The sequence below is a fragment of the Diplotaxodon limnothrissa genome, linkage group LG3, assembly GCF_057381915.1.
Source record: "Diplotaxodon limnothrissa isolate DT_005_m linkage group LG3, D_limnothrissa_male_GT1.1, whole genome shotgun sequence".
NCBI classification, from domain to species: domain Eukaryota; kingdom Metazoa; phylum Chordata; class Actinopteri; order Cichliformes; family Cichlidae; genus Diplotaxodon; species Diplotaxodon limnothrissa.
Window position 1 is genome coordinate 27,726,975 of NC_140598.1, and position 21,386 is coordinate 27,748,360.

General features: G+C 42.4%; 5 protein-coding genes across 5 annotated transcripts in view; 4 read left to right on the top strand and 1 right to left on the bottom strand.

The window, feature by feature from the left end:
* Positions 1-21,386, bottom strand: part of LOC146635172 (neural cell adhesion molecule L1-like) — a 640,298-nt gene that overhangs the window by 173,306 nt on the left and 445,606 nt on the right. The window lies entirely within an intron of this gene.
* Positions 1-21,386, top strand: part of LOC146635178 (Fc receptor-like protein 5) — a 122,143-nt gene that overhangs the window by 85,720 nt on the left and 15,037 nt on the right. The gene's annotated exons all lie outside the window — the stretch shown is intronic.
* LOC146635177 (high affinity immunoglobulin gamma Fc receptor I-like) overlaps positions 1-21,386 on the top strand; it is a 112,891-nt gene that overhangs the window by 85,720 nt on the left and 5,785 nt on the right. The gene's annotated exons all lie outside the window — the stretch shown is intronic.
* LOC146635183 (uncharacterized) lies at positions 2,801-4,252 on the top strand. Its single transcript, XM_085345520.1, has 2 exons — positions 2,801-2,818; positions 3,269-4,252. Exons 1-2 carry the CDS (start codon positions 2,801-2,803, stop codon positions 4,250-4,252), a joined length of 1,002 nt encoding a protein of 333 aa, XP_085201646.1.
* Positions 17,390-19,778, top strand: LOC146635184 (butyrophilin-like protein 2). Its single transcript, XM_085346517.1, has 3 exons — positions 17,390-17,564; positions 19,047-19,388; positions 19,627-19,778. Exons 1-3 carry the CDS (start codon positions 17,492-17,494, stop codon positions 19,731-19,733), a joined length of 522 nt encoding a protein of 173 aa, XP_085202643.1. The 5' UTR covers positions 17,390-17,491; the 3' UTR covers positions 19,734-19,778.

Sequence of the window (21,386 nt, forward strand, 5' to 3'; positions counted from 1 at the left end):
TCCTTCTTTTTTTCCTTCAGGCTTAGAGGGAACATTTTGAGATCCCTTCCCAGACGCCTTAACGCCCACTCACATCCTGGGCCATCTGACCTCAGGAATTCGCATGATAAGGTGGGCCAGGTTTCACATTGAGCTCACCCGAAACTCTGGCTGTTTGGGACCCACGCCCAGTTTCACACCTTGGCTCAGGCGATTAGAGGATCATCAGGGGGTCCTTTTGTCCCTCAGTTTTGTCCCTAGGTTTATATCTGGGACTCTCCACCATTTGACCTTAGAACTGAAGAAGCTTCTCGGATGAGAGGTGAAACGTCTTCAAGCAACTTAAAGAAGTCCAGACGCTTTTCTTTGCAAGCTCCTTTCACTACGATGACCTGGATGAACGAGAACCTTCACAGACATCAGCTGCGTTTTCTTGACCTGCCGGAGCTGGTTTTCTAGCTTCCTCCATTTGCGAACCATTGATTCGTTAATCTTAAATTCTCTCGCCGCTGCTCGATTTCCATGTTCCTCCGCGTAGCTGATGGCCTTCAGTTCAAACTGTGCTTCGTAAGCGTGTCTCTTTGCCATTTTCAGGGTTGTTAAAACAATGATGTCCTGCATAACGCACATACCTGTTCTTTTATACAGGTATGTGCGATAAAGTCAACGCACACACTTCACCCTTTAGCGTTCTCATGGTGTTCTCTACTACGTCCTCATTACAACACATAGGGCGCACTGCGCTATAGGGCGTGCCGTACTTTTTGAAGAAAATCGAGGACTTTTAAGTGCGCCTTATGGTCGTGAAAATACGGCGGTATTATATTTTCTGATGAAATGTTTTCAATAGCATTCATTAATGCTATTGCTCTTGATCTGTTCCGTTCAAATCCGTACCAGGGCTCGCAAAATCGCTAGCCCGACGTCCCGGGGCAAGCGATTTTTCCAGTCGGGCTACCAAAATCTATCGCTGCCCTGCCCATCGGGCTATCGTAGGAAGGAAAAATATATGTCAATGCTTTTGCATCCCTTCGGAAATGTAGCTGGGTAATTATGTCATTGGCATCGGTGAGCCACTGTCAATATGTGACATATTGAAATCGCGTTTGAATTTGCGCTTGTTTTTTGCTTTCACTTTGCAATCGCGCAAACTGTGTATAGAGAGCGACAGCACTGATTGGTGAGTGATGATAATTTGCGCACCAATTCCTCTGACATCGTCTTATCAATCGTTAGCTTACTATGCAAACATGACAAGTGAAATCTCCCGCAGCAAGCTCAAACCATGTGAGAGGTTGATTGCGCAGAGAATCACTGAGCGTTATGTGAGTGCGTGTGTAAAAGCAGCAGGATATATATTTTAGTTCTGCTGAGCCAAATAAGACAGGTCAGGGTGAAGAAGTGACAGCCAAAGAAAAGCTTACCACAAAACAGAAAAGTTATGACAAATCAGACTATAAGGCAAAAAGAAAGTGCAGCTTTATGGTTTCATGGACAAAAGAATTTCTGTGGCTGCGATATGACAAGCTATATAACCAGGGGTGCACATAAGTGGTCCGCAGGTGCGCATTCGCTGTCAAAATGAAACCAGATAAGAAGTTGCAACGCGTGTTTGCTTACATAATATTTTCAGGAGGAGGACAGACATTTGTTTAGAACTTTTAAAGATTTCGAAGAAGCTCCTTTAAGCAATTACTGTGGTGTTCCTCCATCGCAGAAGAAGTGTCAGAAGGAGTCCGAACCACAAAAGAAGCATTCTCAAGCAAGTATTCTCGGAAAAGTGGTTGCAGGAGGTGAGCTGGCTTCAAACAAATGATGAACGCACAGAGATGTGTTGCAGAATGTGCCGTGAAAATCCCACACTAGCGGACAAAAACAGTGCCTTTTATATGGACGCAAACGCGCGTTGCAACTTCTTATCTGGTGCGCGTCTTTTATTTTGACAGCGTATGCGCACATGCGGACCACTTGTGTGCACCTGTGTAAATAACATAATGTTCTGCCGGATGTGTTATTGGTTTTCCCTTGATTTCTGAGTCGACAAGCGCCTTTGTTGCTGGGCCAGTCATTTTAAGAAAGGACCCCATTAGAACCCATGAGAAATGCATTATTGCTCACTCTGCAATATCTTTCCCAGAACAAACACCAATTGCAAATAACATACTAAAAATAAACCTGAAAAATCTGTTTAGAACAGCGTACTATGTTGCAAAGAGTGAACTACCACTGGCACGATTTAGCAGTCTTTGCAAACTTCAAAAAAGCAAATGGCCTCGATCTTGGTTCCACTTGCCTCTTACCTGTGACTTCAGTGGAAATTTCAAATTCAGGATCTGACACAGACTGATTCATGTTCTACACAGTTCTTACAAGTTCATAGAAATTTCTGTTCAATTAGAACCAAGTATTTGAGTTGTAATTTTTATACAATGTTGTAATTTGTTTTTCCAAAATTTTATGATTAATATTTTGTTTCTGTTACAATATTATACTTTAATGTATAATATTGTAAAGGAAACAAAACAGGAAACCAAACATCAATCAAAAAATTATTCTCTTTTTTATTTGGGCTACTTAAATTTGTTTTGGGCTACCAAAAACCCTTCCCTGCCCGAAGGGTTACCAGGGATTTTGAGATTTTGCGAGCCCTGCACTGAGGAGTGTAGTAATGTTTATTTGCTCTGCTTTTTTTTGTAAGGGGTAAAATATGTCTATATACTTTTTGTGTCCCAGCTGAGTAACAGGAGGAGAAGAGTCTGGTGGAGCAGCAGAAGGACAATTTCAGCCATTTGGACTCAGCTCAGCCACTGCAGAGGAAACAATGACTTCAACACAAAAGGTGAGAAAAACATCACAGTTACACTGTTATTGAAACTGTGTGTGCAACTGGTTGGTTTTTAAAACACAATTAACAGCAGCTTTGTCTTTTGCATCCTGGGCTCCTCCATATATACAGACTCTACATTCACAACCAAAAACCACAGAAGTTAGAAGAAAATGCAAAGATCATATTTTATCAGCACATATTGAAACAACAATATCATCAGTTGAACTCAAAATATTTTATGAAGTAAAAGATTTTCTCCACTTATATATTTCTTCAATAATGTAATTTTCATTACACCTCTCATTGTGTCACATCATTGTAATGTGATACTATCACCAGAAGGTGGTGCTAACACACCAACAATGTGTTTGTTGACATGTTTGTTTCCACTGACGGAGGGAGTTTCAGTTCGTTCCACGACTGCATTTCACTCACTGCCTGTTTGTATCTCTGTCACTGCAGGACCAACATGGAGCAAGAAGTCAGCGCTCTCAGGAGGCTGACAAACGTCAAAGAAAGGGAGAGAAATCCTACAGCTGTGATGAGTGTGGGAAGGATTTTACCCGGAGTGACAGCCTAAAAACACACCAACTCATCCACAGTGGAGTTAAACCTTACAGCTGTGAGTTGTGTGGAAAGTCTTTTACCCTGGCTCGAATCTTAAAAAAACACCAACTCGTCCACAGTGGAGTTAAACCTTACGGCTGTGACTTGTGTGGAAAGTCTTTTATCGAGGCTGGAGCCTTAAAAAAACACCAAGTCATGCACAGTGGAGTTAAACCTTACAGCTGTGACTTGTGTGGGAAGGATTTTGCCCGGGCTAGAGGCTTAAAAATACACCAAGTCATCCACAGTGGAGTTAAAGCGTACAGCTGTGACTTGTGTGGGAAGGATTTTGCCCGGGCTGAAAGCTTAAAATCACACAAACTCATCCACAGTGGAGTTAAAGCGTACAACTGTCACTTGTGTGGAAAGTCTTTTACCCACGCTCAATCCTTTAAAACACACCAACACGTCCACAGTGGAGTTAAACCTTACAGCTGCAAATTGTGTGGAAAGTCTTTTACCCATTATCAAAGCTTAAAATCACACCGTATCGTGCACAGTGGAGTTAAAGCACACAGCTGTGAGTTTTGTGGTAAGGCTTTTGCTCAAAAAAACAACTTACAGAGGCATCTAATTACCCATTCTGGAATTAAGGCGTATAGCTGCAACTTTTGTGGAAAAAGTTTCAGCGACAAACACTACCGAAATGGTCACCTACGGATTCACACTGGAAATGATGTTTCCCGCTGTGATCAGTGTGGGAAACTGTTTATAACAGACGCACAGTTACAACTACACATGTTTAGCCACACTGAGGAGAGACCTTATAAATGTGACCTGTGTGAGAAGACTTTTAAATCTCCATATCACGTGAGAAACCACCGACGGATCCACACTTGAAAATAACTCTACAAGTGCAGTTACTGTGAGGAAGTATTGATTTTTTTATCTTGTAATTGTAACCCGAGTGTTTGGAACAAGTCTGATCAGTAAACTTAAGGAGTTATACTGAATGAACTGTTTGGAAAAATGAAGAGTCATTTTTGTTCAGTAAACTCAGTCTTATAATGTAAACAGTAAAATGTAATTGGACGTTGGCAGAGATGCTCTTTGTTTCAGGCAACATTGAGGATAAAAATAAATAAAGCAGAGCAACACAGATGGATCCAGTTCTCAACCCTGTCGTCACTGTGGTGGTGGGAAAGAGTTTCTTTTTAACCTTTGAGGAAAAACCTCCAATCATCAACGGGACCTAAAACCACTGGAGACAAAATGAACTACTGCAAAGAATGTGGGAGAGGCTTCCACACACAAGTACATTAAAAATACAAAAACTCTTCCACAGTGGGGTCAAAAAGCACATCTGTGACCAGTGTGGGTCATCCTTCACCACTGGACATGACCTCAATGAAAAACCATAAGCGAATCCACACAGGAGAGACACCATACAAGTGCAGACACTGTGACAAAAGCTTCTCACAATCAGGTCATCGTAACAAACATGAACGTACACACATGGAAGTGAACTTAAGCTGTGACCAGTGTGATAAGAGTTTCAGGAATCTCAGTTCATACTCCGAACACAAACGATCCCACACTGTAAATAAACTGTTTCACTGTTACCAATGTGCAAAAACCTTCACTTCATTATCTGCTCTGTGCAAACATCAGCCTGATCATGCAGGACTGAAATCACTGGATCACAATGAATCTGAAGAGAGAGAAAGATCCTCTTCTGGTTTCAGGCTCAGACTTAAAAACCTTGAGATTAGGCTCCACAGAGTTCAGATGGAATCTCCTGTAAAGAGTGTCAGCTGATGTCACACTTGGATCTGATGAGGTAGCTCTTTCTGGACCTGCAGTGAATAATCCTGAATGTTACATTTAGGAAGCTGCATGTATAGATATGCATATCAAGTTTGTTTTTTCCTTTGAGGGATTTTAATTCTCTAAAATGTTATCCCTGTTACATTTTAACCTTTGTTCCCTTAGGACACAGTAGTGTTTAGTAGTTGTACTTGTTACTGTTGTTACGAGTTCAAAAATTGGGGATGGAGACAAGAGGAAAAACCACAATAACAACACTGGTCCGGCCGGGTTGAGTCAAACGATGATTTTAATGATCACACGCGTGGGAGATGGACACTGTATGCAGACAGCCTCAGATCTCAAAATGGTGGAGCATTAATCAAACTCTTATAGCCTCTGGTTCTCCCACCTTATCATAAAAGCCTAAACATTCACATGCTTTCTCTCACACGGCGCCTAAGCTATGACCTTGGCTCCCCGTTTATCTGCTCCTGCTGAGATGGGGCAGAAAACTCCAGTATGTTCTGTTCTCTTCTAATCAGACAAATAAGGCGATGACTTTCTGCAAACAGTATTTCTTATAACATCATAAAACAATATCATTCATCCACAATAAATCAGCAGTCTAATGTAATGCAAATCAGTTTAACTAATGCAATAGTTATCAGCTTCTTCTACTTCAGGAGAATACTGCAAACTAAAACTACATAATAATTCACAACCTTTAATTAGGGGTATAACATGGCATAAAATAATATTATAATTTTACACTCCCCCTGATGAGCTCTTTATTCTAAAGAGCTCACCAACACCCTGTAATCCAGTGTGGCCGGGTTCATTTCTTCTCACTCCTGAGGACCTTTGTCCCCCTGTTGGGCGAACCATATGTGAGATGACCTCTGTGTTTGCGCAGGTCAAATGCAAGACAAACTATTATTACAACAATATCAGGTACATATGACACTGCCCAGTTCTCCCACAGCTTTATTTGGTGCTACCTTATACCCTTCAGACGTACTCAGACTAGAACCTCTGTCCAAGGAGCTTTTAGCCTTTATTTTATTGCTGCAGCTACCAGTGTCGTCCAGTTGGGTGATCCTCTGCTCTTCATTCTTCAACCTTAGGGGTTAGACAACCCTTCAGTCGTGGCACAGATCAGGGGATTATTCTGCCCCGATTTCAAACAACGATCTGTGTATCCTCGGGTCCTGTGTGTCCTCCAGAAAAAGATCAGGAACGCGTCCCCCTTTTGCCCAATAGCCTCTCGAACCTCGATGGTCTGGTGTTCCCGGATTTCCGCCAACCCCTTCATGGTTATTGCTGTGTTTATGGGATCCATCCTTTTGAAGTGACTAGCTGGAGCCCAAACGCCATCACCCTTGGACCCAGTTGGTGTCTCGGCAGTCACTGTGTCTGTCTCTGCTGCGAAGGATCCTCGTATCTCTGTGACCTCGTCTGGTGTCTGTTCCTTTCTCTGTAAGAGACAGAAAACCAAAACACCTCTCTTCCTAACCCTAATAATCTAATGTTGTTATCTACTGACTTTCTAGGGATTCAGAATTGGTTTAGAATATTCAGAATATCTCAGGGACTTATTCTAATCACACCTATGTGTGTGTAAGCGTGTTTGCATTATGCCCTCTGGGTGACATGAAATGCATTTAACCAATAAACAATAAACAATAAAGTTATAGGAATGTCTTTTTACCAAACAGACTTTTTATCAAAATTGCAGATATGGATATATATTTCAATTTCTTTCATTTGAACTTTCTTAGTGTTTCCAAAATTAACTTCTTTTTTTAAATGCATTCATTTAATGTGTTACCTCAGTTAAATTTAATCTCAGTGATCTGTAGTTTGGTTGATGAACAAATCCATTTTGTCCGTCTGTATCTGGAAGTCCCACGGGATCTTAGCTCGGTCATTCTCCACCACCCTTGGGGGCATCTCCCATTTTGACCTCGGGACTTCCAGGTTATACTCGGCACAGATGTTCCTGTACACTATGCCGGCCACTTGGTTATGGCGTTCCATGTATGCCTTGCCTGCTAGCATCTTGCGCCCTGCTGTTATGTGCTGGATTGTCTCTGGGGCATCTTTACACAGCCTGCACCTGGGGTCTTGCCTGGTGTGATAGACCCCAGCCTCTATGGATCTTGTACTCAGAGCTTGTTCTTGTGCTGCCATGATTAGTGCCTCTGTGCTGTCTTTCAGTCCAGCTTTGTCCAGCCACTGGTAGGATTTCTGGATATCAGCCACCTCCTCTATCTGCCGGTGGTACATACCGTGCAGGGGCCTGTCCTTCCATGATGGTTCCTCGTCTCCCTCCTCTTTCTTGGGTTTCTGCTGCCTGAGGTATTCACTGAGCACTCGGTCAGGGGCGTGCTGGGTGGTTTTTTTTTTTTAATATATATATATATATATATATATATATATATATATATATATATATATATATATATATATATATATATATATATATATATATATATATGTTTTTCCCTATGTTATTACTGTCCATATGTACATAGCGATGCAGAACTGTACCCCCCCAGCATGTTTACACTGAGTAGGAGATGCTCTGTATCTCATTGTACAACTGTATAGTGACAAGAAAGGCATTCTATTCTATTCTAAAACCCTGCACTCACTTCTTAATTACCTGGAAGCACCTTAAAGACGACCGGTGTTCCAGATCAACTGGCGTTTAGATCAACTGGCGTTGGTCGAACAGATGTGTGGCAGTCTTGCGTTTCAGTAGCTCCTACCGACAAACCAGCAAAAAAACGCCAAATGTGTCATCTGTGACACTTGTGAGGTTATCTCAAACACACTCCGTCAGTCTTGATGCTGTTGAACAACAAAATGTTTAAAAATGTGGCGAGTTTACCTGGTGATATCCTCATGCGCGACGCGATCGCGAAAACAGCAAACAAGTAACACCACGCCGTTGTTGTTCACAGGACAGCAAGAGTAAACGATCGGGAGACCCTTGTCGTCGTTATCGTTCCACTCGCACGGTTTATTTCACCGAATTCAGCGTTTTTGCTCCACAACTAAAGCGAGCAGTTTGCTCTGTGCACTAACATGGAGTCGAGTCAACCAGCGCCACCTCTGGCCAAGTGCCACAGCCTACAGCCAGATCAACTGGTGACACACATCTGCAGCACGTTTGAATTCGTGTCATGCACATTTGTACCTTTCAATTGTGTGTTTGTGCGTCATGCAAATAAACCTTTGAAATGAATGAAATGATATCATGTATTTATTATCAGCCTACATTTGTACAAAATGCCAAATGACATACACATAGTCATACGAATCACCATCCTGATATCAACACTTTTGCCCATAAGAAAAATGTCGTGAACAAATATATGACACACCAATATTTCACCAGTGTTGTAACTCACATGTCGCCAGCATAGTCTGCCTGTGTCTCCCCTCTGCAAACGAACATTTCAGAGTTGGATGTGATATACAGTCTGCATAAGTGTGGTCAATCTCATAACGATCCGTAAGGGGATGGCAGCTACGCTGAATGTACAGCAGTCACACAGTGATCAGCAATAAACAGTCCCCAAAACTTGCATATAATCCCCAATGTGGAGCCCATCTACTGACTACCACATAGCAGCTGGACCAGTCCCCAATGCAGGTCAGTCCACTGCTGCCACCTGTGGCCAAGTACCATAGCCTACCACTAGATTAACTTGTGACACACATCTGCACCTGCTGCTATGATCACATTGAGTAAAGGCTGAGTGGCTGCACTCACACGTGGTGCATCTAAATCTACCCACAAATATGTTGAAACATGCAATGCCAGCAATGTGGATTGTCAACACTACAAACAATCAGTAAGCAAAGACTACACGGGTCAATTCCTTCTGTGTTCATTCAACACCCGCTACATTTGTAGTCGCCTACTGCAGAGGGGAAGTCGACACACACTGTGTGGTACCACTTCCCACAGAAGGTGCATTCAATCTGCAAGGAAAAGTAGATTGTCAGTGTCATTCAGCTGGAGTCAGGCTCTTGAGTAAAGCAACTAAACATGTTACAGTGTACAGATACTGCATATTTCTGTGCAACAGTCTCATCTGTGCATCACTTGCTGTTTCCATGCGTCCTGTAGGTGCTCTAGTGTCTTTGAAGTGCAGAGGCATGCAGGTCACCTGAACTAGAATTCCACTGTTGGTGCATCAAAGTGACATGTCACCCAGTGATGTTGAAGTAACCCAGTCAAGGTGCGTCCATCTTAGGTATTGATTCTGTCATCTTACCCAGTCATCGGTTTCTGCACCTGAGCTTGCCTCACCACAGGCACGACATAGCTGGGAAATGTCATCTATAAATACATATGTCACAATGTGGATACACACATAACTGTCACAAATGGAGGTCCAAATGCCGTTTCCCGGGTATACCTGAGTTTTGGAGCAGAGAGAGCGCTAGCTCCAGTCTGAGCCTGGCAACCCCCTCCTCGTCAACAGGGAAAGATATATTGGTCCCCGACAGTATTTGTTCTGCAAGCTGAACATTGTCTACTCATCAGAATCTGTCCATTTAGGTACAATACACCATGAGCATTGTACTAACCTTGCATACAAAGACGCCACAGGATGTTAGGTCCTGCTGTTTTGGATGGGCAACAGTTGAGCATGTCCATTTGCCGATGGCTGGACATTTCCGTCTAACCAGAGCTCTTTCAAATGTTAAAAAAAAGAAAAAACAGATGGGTACAAAAAACAAGAAAAGGAACAGGTACTGAATGTCATCCAGTGCAGCAGCCTTATGTGATCCACATGTACAAGTTAGAAATATGACTGCTGTGGTTAACATTAGCCTGTTGTGCGTACCTTGTCACATCCCTGCACCTATCGAGTTGTGCTTGTGTTGCCCCAAATGGGTCAACAAAGACAGCCCGCATTTCTTTCAGATACATTATCTTGAAAAACAAATGGAGATCATGTTAAACCTAGTAGGTTCACGTCAAATTCTGATGGTTGTGTGGCGTCTTACAATGAGTGTCCAGTGTCTGTTGTCACAGACTGCCCCAGCTGCCACGTCATAATTCAGCAGATCCAGCTACAAAGTGAAGATCGTGGCATTACATCATGAATAGTCGTAAATGAGGATGGTTACATGTCAAAGCCAACTCACCTTCCTGAAACCTTTCATGGACCCCTGCCAAACTGATGTCATGAAATAGGAGTCCATAATCAATACAGCGTGTTGGCGCCCCACCAGTGTCAAATATGCATTTATGATCTAGGGGCACACACGGTACATTGTCATTCCCGTCCAATGAGGTGACCACTCATGTGGAAAACATCTACATACTTCACTTTCCAACTCTTTCCCAGGGGCCAAATCTGCAATGTTCTCCGCAAATAGCTTGTAAGGCCCAATTCTGGACCACAGCACCTTTCCCCTTTCACCAGCCCAGATTCTGGTTATTACTGTGAAGACAACATTGTCAGGAACTTGTCAGACATATCATTTGTACATTGTCTGCTTACTCACCATTTTCGGGGTCACAGCAAGACTGCACCAGTGCTGGCCCCTGGCAGGGTGGCGGTGACAGTGGGGGTGCTGATGGCCCCTGGCAGGGTGGCGGTGACAGTGGGGGTGCTGATGGCCCCTGGCAGGGTGGCGGTGACAGGTTCTTTAGCTTTGCTGGGACCCTCTCCTCAGGCTGGAAGTAGTGCGTCAGTTGGTCAACGTTGACCTTCACAGTCCGCTTGCCCTTCCCTGACACCAAGTCAGCACTTTTGCCTTCCAGCTTCACAATCCTCAAGGGTCCCAGCATATCAGCATCCAGTTTGCCACCTTTTCTCTGTTCCTGCCTCACATTTTTGCGCAAAACCATGTGTCCCACCTGGAAGCCATCCTCCTCTCCCCTTTCTGCCTTCCCCCTGTGGATCTTGTCTTGGGTGGTTTTGACATTTTTGGTTACGTCAGCGTAAACCACCTCCTGGGATTTTAGGCCCTCACACACGTCTTCATTCGAAATGAGTTTAGTGACCATGCCTTCTGTAACCTGCCAAAATACAATGACTGAGTAACTGGATTAGGATTGAGACATCTTCTCTCTTGTACATTACACCATTTTACCTTGTATGCCTTTGGGATCTCCGATGGATACCTTGCCTCTCTGCCGAACATGAGGTAATATGGGCTGTATTTTGTTGTCAGCTGCTTTTTTGTCCTCAGTCCAAACATGGTTGACTGCAGGAATTTGTCCCAGTTCTTGGGCTCGTCACTCACCAGTTTATTGAGGGATCTGAAATGTCAATGCATGAATACAATATACTAAATAGCCATCGTTGTGACATAGTTACAGCACAATATATAAATGACAGTATTGTACCTCTGGATTGTGCCATTTAATCTCTCCACCAAGCCATTGGTTTGGGGATGGTATGGTGAGCAGAGGCTTCTTCGGATGCCCAGGGTTTTACACAGGCCATAGTTGACCTTGAAAAGGTGATCACATTGGTCATCCAAGCTGACATTACATATGTGCTTGAGCTACTAATACCCCACCTTGTTGCAGAACTCTGAGCCCTGGTCTGTTAGCAGTCTTTTAGGTGCACCAAATTTGTAGAAAAAATCCAGAATACAACTGGTGACCTCATCTGCAGTTTTGTTTTTCAGTGGGTAGGCCTCTGCCCATTTGGTGAAATAGTCAACCATCACACAAATGTACTGATTACCACCATCCGTTAAGGTCAGTTTACCCACAAGATCCATTCCAACGAGCTCAAAGGGCTCTGTGACCTGTGAGGGGGGTAAAGAAGAACATGTCACATTTGATGTATTTGGACAGTAACAAATATGCTGTCTGTGTTACTGTACCTCGATTGGAATGTATCCTTTCCTTTCCTTAATATTGGCCCGCTTACACTGGCATTGTGGGCACTGAGCAACCTATTGCCAAATTAAGTAACATTACATGTTAATGATCAGCAAAGTGCCTTGGAGCTGTAGGTTATATGGGTTAGTTAGGAGCAACAGGGTACGAACACAAGACATACGAACAACAGAGAAACAAACAAATGTAAAAAAAAAAACAAAGGGGGGGGGGGTTCTTGGGTTTCCACAATGCGTTTGAGGCTCATTCATACAGAATGTGCTCACCCATTTTTTAATGTCACCCTCCATGCCAGGCCAGTAATAGCGTGCCATGATGGCACAGTGGGTCTTCTCCCATCCACAGTGTCCACCAAAGTGGCTGGAATGAAATTCCTCAAAAATGTCATTTGCCTCTTTGGCAGTGCAGACCACTTTTGCCAGGTTCTCCGTTCTGTTCTTCTTCTGCCTGCATACATAGTACAGGTCTCCATCTCCATTGGGCATGTGGGGCGAGACAAGAACAAACAGACAAGAGGGAATGTTCACATTAACGCACAATACTACACTCTGATGGTTTACATGACATTATCCATTGTACTCACCATTTATCCTGAAGGTCTCAGCTCTTCTTTTGATTGTATATCTTTCCCTGCTGGTTGATCCTTCAGGATAGCGATCGTGGAGCTTGAACTCCAGAAGCTCCCTCACAATTCTGGGATCCATTTCCCTCACCTACACCTGTCCACCTATCTACCTACTCCACTGTACCACAAACACACAGACTAACAGACACACCACACAAACCAACTAGCACACCTCAGTCACTCACTTTCATGAGTCCACTCTCTCACAAGCTCTTCCCAACCACACTGGCTATAGTTGCCTTCTAATCACTATCTAACTGCTGTAAATTCACTGACTGCTACCACCTCACGAAACCCACAGATGTTGGTTGTACTCACTGGGCTTATATAGACTGCATATGACTACCAATTCTTTCCAGCTGTGCTGCTTAATCACCTATATTGGCTACCAGTGTTCCTGGCAAACACCACACGATTGCCTCATGTGACTCCAGTTGCACAATTGAAATATACAGAATCACAGTAGAGACATAGGCAGCCTATTCTGACAAGGTGTGTTGTGAGCACACTGATGACATATTTCTATGTGATCTATGTGTGGAGTGCATATTGTTGTTGGGTAATAACATAAACAGAAGGAGTTGTGATGTCTACAACTTCATGTATATGATGGGATTTAAATGGATACACAATTGTGTTTCATGTGGTTGCATGGTTTATGGGACAGCAAAGACAACATTGACAATTACAAATGTGTTGTGCAGGTAACATATTCAAACGTGGTGATGGGACCAGCTGCAGATGTGTGTCATACGTATATCTGGCTGGATGATGGACAGAAGGAATTGACCCGTGTAGTCTTTGCTTACTGATTGTTTGTAGTGTTGACAATCCACATTGCTGGCATTGCATGTTTCAACATATTTGTGGGTAGATTTAGATGCACCACGTGTGAGTGCAGCCACTCAGCCTTTACTCAATGTGATCATAGCAGCAGGTGCAGATGTGTGTCACAAGTTAATCTAGTGGTAGGCTATGGTACTTGGCCACAGGTGGCAGCAGTGGACTGACCTGCATTGGGGACTGGTCCAGCTGCTATGTGGTAGTCAGTAGATGGGCTCCACATTGGGGATTATATGCAAGTTTTGGGGACTGTTTATTGCTGATCACTGTGTGACTGCTGTACATTCAGCGTAGCTGCCATCCCCTTACGGATCGTTATGAGATTGACCACACTTATGCAGACTGTATATCACATCCAACTCTGAAATGTTCGTTTGCAGAGGGGAGACACAGGCAGACTATGCTGGCGACATGTGAGTTACAACACTGGTGAAATATTGGTGTGTCATATATTTGTTCACGACATTTTTCTTATGGGCAAAAGTGTTGATATCAGGATGGTGATTCGTATGACTATGTGTATGTCATTTGGCATTTTGTACAAATGTAGGCTGATAATAAATACATGATATCATTTCATTCATTTCAAAGGTTTATTTGCATGACGCACAAACACACAATTGAAAGGTACAAATGTGCATGACACGAATTCAAACGTGCTGCAGATGTGTGTCACCAGTTGATCTGGCTGTAGGCTGTGGCACTTGGCCAGAGGTGGCGCTGGTTGACTCGACTCCATGTTAGTGCACAGAGCAAACTGCTCGCTTTAGTTGTGGAGCAAAAACGCTGAATTCGGTGAAATAAACCGTGCGAGTGGAACGATAACGACGACAAGGGTCTCCCGATCGTTTACTCTTGCTGTCCTGTGAACAACAACGGCGTGGTGTTACTTGTTTGCTGTTTTCGCGATCGCGTCGCGCATGAGGATATCACCAGGTAAACTCGCCACATTTTTAAACATTTTGTTGTTCAACAGCATCAAGACTGACGGAGTGTGTTTGAGATAACCTCACAAGTGTCACAGATGACACATTTGGCGTTTTTTTGCTGGTTTGTCGGTAGGAGCTACTGAAACGCAAGACTGCCACACATCTGTTCGACCAACGCCAGTTGATCTAAACGCCAGTTGATCTGGAACACCGGTCGTCTTTAAGGTGCTTCCAGGTAATTAAGAAGTGAGTGCAGGGTTTTAGAATAGAATAGAATGCCTTTCTTGTCACTATACAGTTGTACAATGAGATACAGAGCATCTCCTACTCAGTGTAAACATGCTGGGGGGGTACAGTTCTGCATCGCTATGTACATATGGACAGTAATAACATAGGGAAAAACATATATATATATATATATATATATATTAAAAAAAAAAAAACACCCAGCACGCCCCTGACCGAGTGCTCAGTGAATACCTCAGGCAGCAGAAACCCAAGAAAGAGGAGGGAGACGAGGAACCATCATGGAAGGACAGGCCCCTGCACGGTATGTACCACCGGCAGATAGAGGAGGTGGCTGATATCCAGAAATCCTACCAGTGGCTGGACAAAGCTGGACTGAAAGACAGCACAGAGGCACTAATCATGGCAGCACAAGAACAAGCTCTGAGTACAAGATCCATAGAGGCTGGGGTCTATCACACCAGGCAAGACCCCAGGTGCAGGCTGTGTAAAGATGCCCCAGAGACAATCCAGCACATAACAGCAGGGCGCAAGATGCTAGCAGGCAAGGCATACATGGAACGCCATAACCAAGTGGCCGGCATAGTGTACAGGAACATCTGTGCCGAGTATAACCTGGAAGTCCCGAGGTCAAAATGGGAGATGCCCCCAAGGGTGGTGGAGAATGACCGAGCTAAGATCCCGTGGGACTTCCAGATACAGACGGACAAAATGGTGGTGGCTAACCAACCGGACATAGTGGTGGTAGACAAACAGAAGAAGACGGCCGTAGTGATCGATGTAGCGGTTCCGAATGACAGCAATATCAGGAAGAAGGAACACGAGAAGCTGGAGAAATACCAAGGGCTCAGAGAAGAGCTCGAGAGGATGTGGAGGATGAAGGTAACGGTGGTCCCCGTGGTAATCGGAGCACTAGGTGCGGTGACTCCCAAGCTAGGCGAGTGGCTCCAGCAGATCCCGGGAACAACATCGGAGATCTCTGTCCAGAAGAGCGCAGTCCTGGGAACAGCTAAGATACTGCGCAGGACCCTCAAGCTCCCAGGCCTCTGGTAGAGGACCCGAGCTTGAAGGATAAACCGCCCGCAGGGGCGTGCTGGGTGTTTTTATATATACATGTGTATGTGTATATATACATGTGTATGTGTATATATACATGTGTATGTGTATATATACATGTGTATGTGTATATATACATGTGTATGTGTATATATACATGTGTATGTATGCATATATATATATATATGTAGACAGAGAGAGAGAGAGAGAGGCTTCGGTTAGCTCTGCAGAAGGCTAACTGAAGCCGCCAAATTGCTGGTTCTTATTTTAGTCGACTGTGATTTCATAACCACTAGGTCTGGAAATGGAACAGAAGCTCTACTCTGTATAGAGATACTGTCATCAGCACACTGAGACTCTTTGTTTCAGTGCAACAGCAGAAATCACTAAAGTCTTCGTGTAGAAATGAGGCATTCAGGACTCTGCAGATGAACTTGAGTGAAATCTGCAGAGGAAAGGGACTTGTTCCTTAAAGTCTCTGTGCAGATCTGTGAGCGTCAAACTCAGTCATAATCACTCAGTTATTACCTCTGTTTGCTCCTCTTTTCTCTTTTGATTGGAATGGTGGTAAACAGGGTGGTTTGTACTAAGAGTGGATGAGCTTTGTACTGATGATTCAGAGTGGTTTAGACAACAGGAGCTTATATGTAGATGTTTTGACTGGGACATGTTACTGGTGGTTTGAGTACTTCATCCAGCAGTGACTGACAGATCGATGAAAATAAGATGACCACAACTGTCAGTGCTGCAGAGTGAAGTGCTCTGAGAGCAGTTCCACTCATGAATGAATGAATGAATGAATAAAATATAAAAGTAAAGTTACATGATATAATAACGTTATATAGATACTTTAAAACAGAGTTTTTAAGCGTGCTTAAATCAGAAGATAAAAGACAACGCATGGAATAGAAATAGTTATACAGCTGTAAGCCTCCATTAGGTTCTGTGGAAAAATACACAAAGCAGTGTGCGATATTATTCATTAAATATCAGTAAATTAAAGTCCATTTAATTCTAGGGGTAATTATACCCTAAGCCTGCGTGCCATATTATAAAATGCTACCAAAATTCAGATATAATGCAAAACCCGAAATGAAAGTTGAAAGACTTCATCTTAATCACATATTTATCGATTGACTTGCAATACTCTCCGGAGATCAACAAAGGGAAACCTACAAAAATGGTGTCTTTGCCTAAGACATTGTGGATGACATTATATACCGTAGCATGTGTGTATATTAGTGCACAAACTCTTTGTGGACTGGAAATCTCCCATCACTTTCTGCTGCTTGTATTCTGCAGTCTCCCATCCCTCCAACTAGTAAGTAGGCGGTGACCTTTACGTTTGTTTTCAGCCTCGGAACAAGTACATAATCCCGATCAATACAACAAGCGGAGAGTACTCATACTTGGAAAATGTTGGGAATGTGACAGCGGAAATGGCCTTTCTGTTGGAATGCTATGGATGCCCCTCCACACAAAGAAATACATTCTTTGTGCCAATTTAGTCGGATGATCAACCATCCGGGGTGTCCCCAGACTCTTCTCAACCCTAGCCTAAAATCACGTGATCAGCAGGGACGTCAGCAGCTTGTCCCGGGTGGTGACAGAAGTCAGATGAGGGGTCAAATCCTGAGGGAGGGAGACGCATCTAGACGGACTTTCAGTCTCTTTCAGCTCTATGTGAAAACTTACATGTAGTGAGACAGAATAGTTGTCTGTAGCACCGCCTCAGAATTACATCTGAAATGTCCGCTGGAACATCTGTACTGCTCAGCTGGACCCAGCTGTGGCTCTGCCTCCTTGTTTTGGTCCGTGCAGGTGAGACTTGACCTGTTAAATGTATCTGTATCTGTAAGTATTAATAAGTAAGAAATTTAAAAAATGACAAAGTGTTCCCTGAAAACGTCTGTCTCTAACTCTGATTAATCTAATATCAGTATAACAGCATATTAGTTGCTTGGAGAGTGCGTCACCACTTGCCTTTCACTACACCTTTGATTTAAACCACTTTGTATTCTTTTCTTTTATGTACTGACATCTAACTAACTTATCATTGATTCTAGGATCAATCTTTAAGTGCAGAGCCTACAATTAAAATTAAATTAACCAATTCACAGATTTCTCTTCCAGGTTAAGGTGAACCCTTTAGTTATTAAACCTACAGGTTAACAGTCAGTCATGTTTTTCAGAATTTTCCAAAGTATTTTGAACAATTATTTGTAGTGAAACAGATAAGAGGGAAAACATGCACAGCATTGATTCAGTCACTTAACTGCAGAGAATAGAACAGAATAGACTTTAATTCCCATTGTACATCTACAACGATATTTAACCGACTACTGTACAAGAAATATAAATAAGACGAGCGCACAACAAATGGCACATGATAAAATGAAGTTGTGACATTTACAAATGACTTGAAAGTACTTGGAGACAGTATAGTCCACTATATCATCAAGCAGTCAAAAATCACACTGCCTCTCCATACACCTGGACGAGAAGCAAACTGATAGGAGGGCAGCTTAAGGTAAAGTTTTCATGCAAGCCCTCCTCTTATTGTGCAGACTCAACACAGGGTACATCTGCTCCAGGGCTGGAGATATAGATTTCATTGGCAGCCGTTCTGTTCAAGCCATGTTTGGAGTGCTTTGAATCCTGTTACCATTCAGATCAGTCAATGTGTTCAATTTAGAATGTCCCCGTGCATTTTAAGGTGTTACTGGAAAGCACACAAAACATCCATGAAATATATCTTTAAATTATCTTGCATTTTTTATTTAACAAATTTCCCATGTGTGGGACTATTAAAGGGTTATCTTATCTTCGTATATTTGTAAACCCTTACAGTTTTTTCTCTTTCCATCTAACTTTGCCATTTGCCCATTTGTTCAGTTTCTGCTCTCTCACTCTCTCTTGCTCTTTAAAAGACAAAGGCCCCCAGATGGCAGGTAGAAGGAAAAGCAGGAGTTTGGTGGTGAGAGCAGGGACTTTAATGTAGGGACTGTGTAACGGGAGAGAGGTGGTTCATATGATGGAGAGAAAGTAGATATATATATCTGCAGCAAACCAAATGGAAAGGAAGCAAGACCAGGTGCACCAGAGGTGGATTCAAGCTCTTCCAGAATGATGTAGAAGAGAGGAGAGATAGAGTAGGGAAACTAGAATGGAAAATTTTATATTCCATTTATACGCCAATCAAAACATATACATCTCAGTGGTCCCTGATCCTCACAGTGATTGGCTGATGTAGAGGTGAACACTTACTTCATCCTCTTTGCTTTGTGTTGTTTCCTCTTTCAGACCAGAAAAACATAACATCTAAGTCTGGACAGAACGTCATTCTGCCATGTCGAGCTCCAAACAAGGACATCCGCATCATTGTTTTAGAGTGGAGCAGAGCTGACCTGGGAGAAGAATATGTCCTAACGTACCGAGACGAGCAGTTTGATCCAGATGAGCAGCATCCATCTTTTAAGAACCGGGTGGATCTGCAGGACAGACAGATGAAGGATGGAAATGTGTCTTTGATTGTGAAGGATGTGATGATTAACGACACTGGAACATACAAGTGTCGTATCATCATGAGAGAAACACGCTCGTGGGAATCCATCAACAACATCAACCTTCATGTTGTTCCTCCAGGTGAGTGAGTAGAGTTGAGTGTGTGTGTGATCAGAGGTGAAGCTGCTTCCTGGTTGTTGATGTTTGTTTCTAAAGATGTTGTTGATGAGACTTTGTAGAAAGCAGCTGGTCTGAGTGATGTGATCAGAGTGCAGTAGATAATGTCTGACAGCAGTTTGAAGAGGAAATGGATTCTGTTCTGTTCTTCACTCATCACCTACCTGACAGCTGACACCTCACACCTGTTTCTCACCTGCAGGTCAGACAGGAGGAGGCAGATTTGTCCCACTGATACTTTGTCTACTTGGTTCCACTGTCTTTATTGTGGTCAGTTTTCTGATCTACAGAAGAAAACCCCACAAATAGGATTCACACGTCCTTCCTGTTGAACAGCAGCATATTTAAAATGTCTCAGAGCTTCTTAACTGTGAACTGAGTCTCTTGCAATTGTTACTAAATATTTATTAGAGTTTTCTCATTTTAAAGAAAAGCTAGGCAGCTTTTATTCATTACATTTTTTAAGCACTGCTTACATGTATTTGCACATGTCTGGATTTGTCAATATATTTACTTCTAATATGCATTTTATTGTTAATGTTAATGAAATTATAGCTGAAGTTCCTGATTCACCGCCCAACCCAATATGCATTTTTATCTGTTTATTGGGTTTCTTTTTACAGTGTTTTAAAGTCTTAACTGTGAATACAAATTGTATTTTAATGACTGAACATGTGTTGCTGTGTTGATATGTGCCTGTTTCTTTTAAAATGTGTATGTTTGTTTTTAAATGTTTTCCCAATCTTACCCCACCTTACCTCTCTGAGCTTCTTCATCCCTACACACCATGTTGGTCTCTTACTTGCTTAGTTGGAGTACCGAGATCCGGGAGGAAGCTCAGAGGGGGCAGGGCCTTCTCTATCGTGGCTCCTGAATTTAGAGAGGTCCCATCTCTGTCCACTATTAAAACACGCCTTTAGCTTTTGACCACAGTGAGACTTAGTGTCTCTTGTATTTAAATGTGTTATTTAATTAATTATTTTATTTTTCTTTTATTTGCTTTCAATTAAATCAAATGTTATTTTTATTATTTAGTTCCGATCCACGGCACTTTGCGCCAGCTGTGGTTGCTTTAAAGACTTTATTAAAAAAGATGATGGTGATACTTGTGCTCATTGTAATTCAGTCTATATCTTAAATGTTGTTTTGTATTATTTTATGCTTTTTAATGTTCTTATTTTTTTACTCTAATTTGTTTACAGTGTTTGGTGCTTAGAATTAAAAAAATAAAATAAAATCATAACTAAAGAAAAACTGAAATAGAATAATCTGAATTTTAATCAGTCTTGAGAAAACAAACATCACTGACAGGTACAACCTTGCCACTTAAAAATATTAGAAATGAGAAATAATCAAAAACATGCCAATTTAGTCATGTTTACAAATTAAACCATTACCACATTAAATGATAATTTAATGTGGTAATTATGGTAACATAATTATCACATTAAATCATTCAGCTTCTCTGGAGGTTATCATGTCACTTGTAAAAACTCATCTGGTATTGTGGACCGTCGCTGTTAAAATGTATTTTTGAGTATGGAAACAATAATGATCTGCTTGTATCCATGTTAGTGTTTAAAGTCCAACATCTCCCTCTAGTGGCCATATATGAACCATGTGTGAGGATGGTGTTAATGTAAAATGTGAATCATAGTGTTCCAGTCAGTCATCAGTGTGTCTCTGCACAGCTGTAATTAAAATGTGTTCAGAGGGCCTCAGTGTCTGAATGGTTCCAGTTCAGCTCCATAACAGCAGCGTCCCTGGTTTGATTCCTGTGTTTCACATCATATCTGCCTCTCTCACTGAGGGGGACGTCCACTACATGGACATGGATTTGTTCATCAACCAAACTACAGATCACTGAGAGCAGAGGACATTTGACTTGAGTTTTCTTTCCATCTGTGTGAATTGCCAGATGTCTCAGCAAGCTCATTGCATTAAAAGATACATGTTTATAGT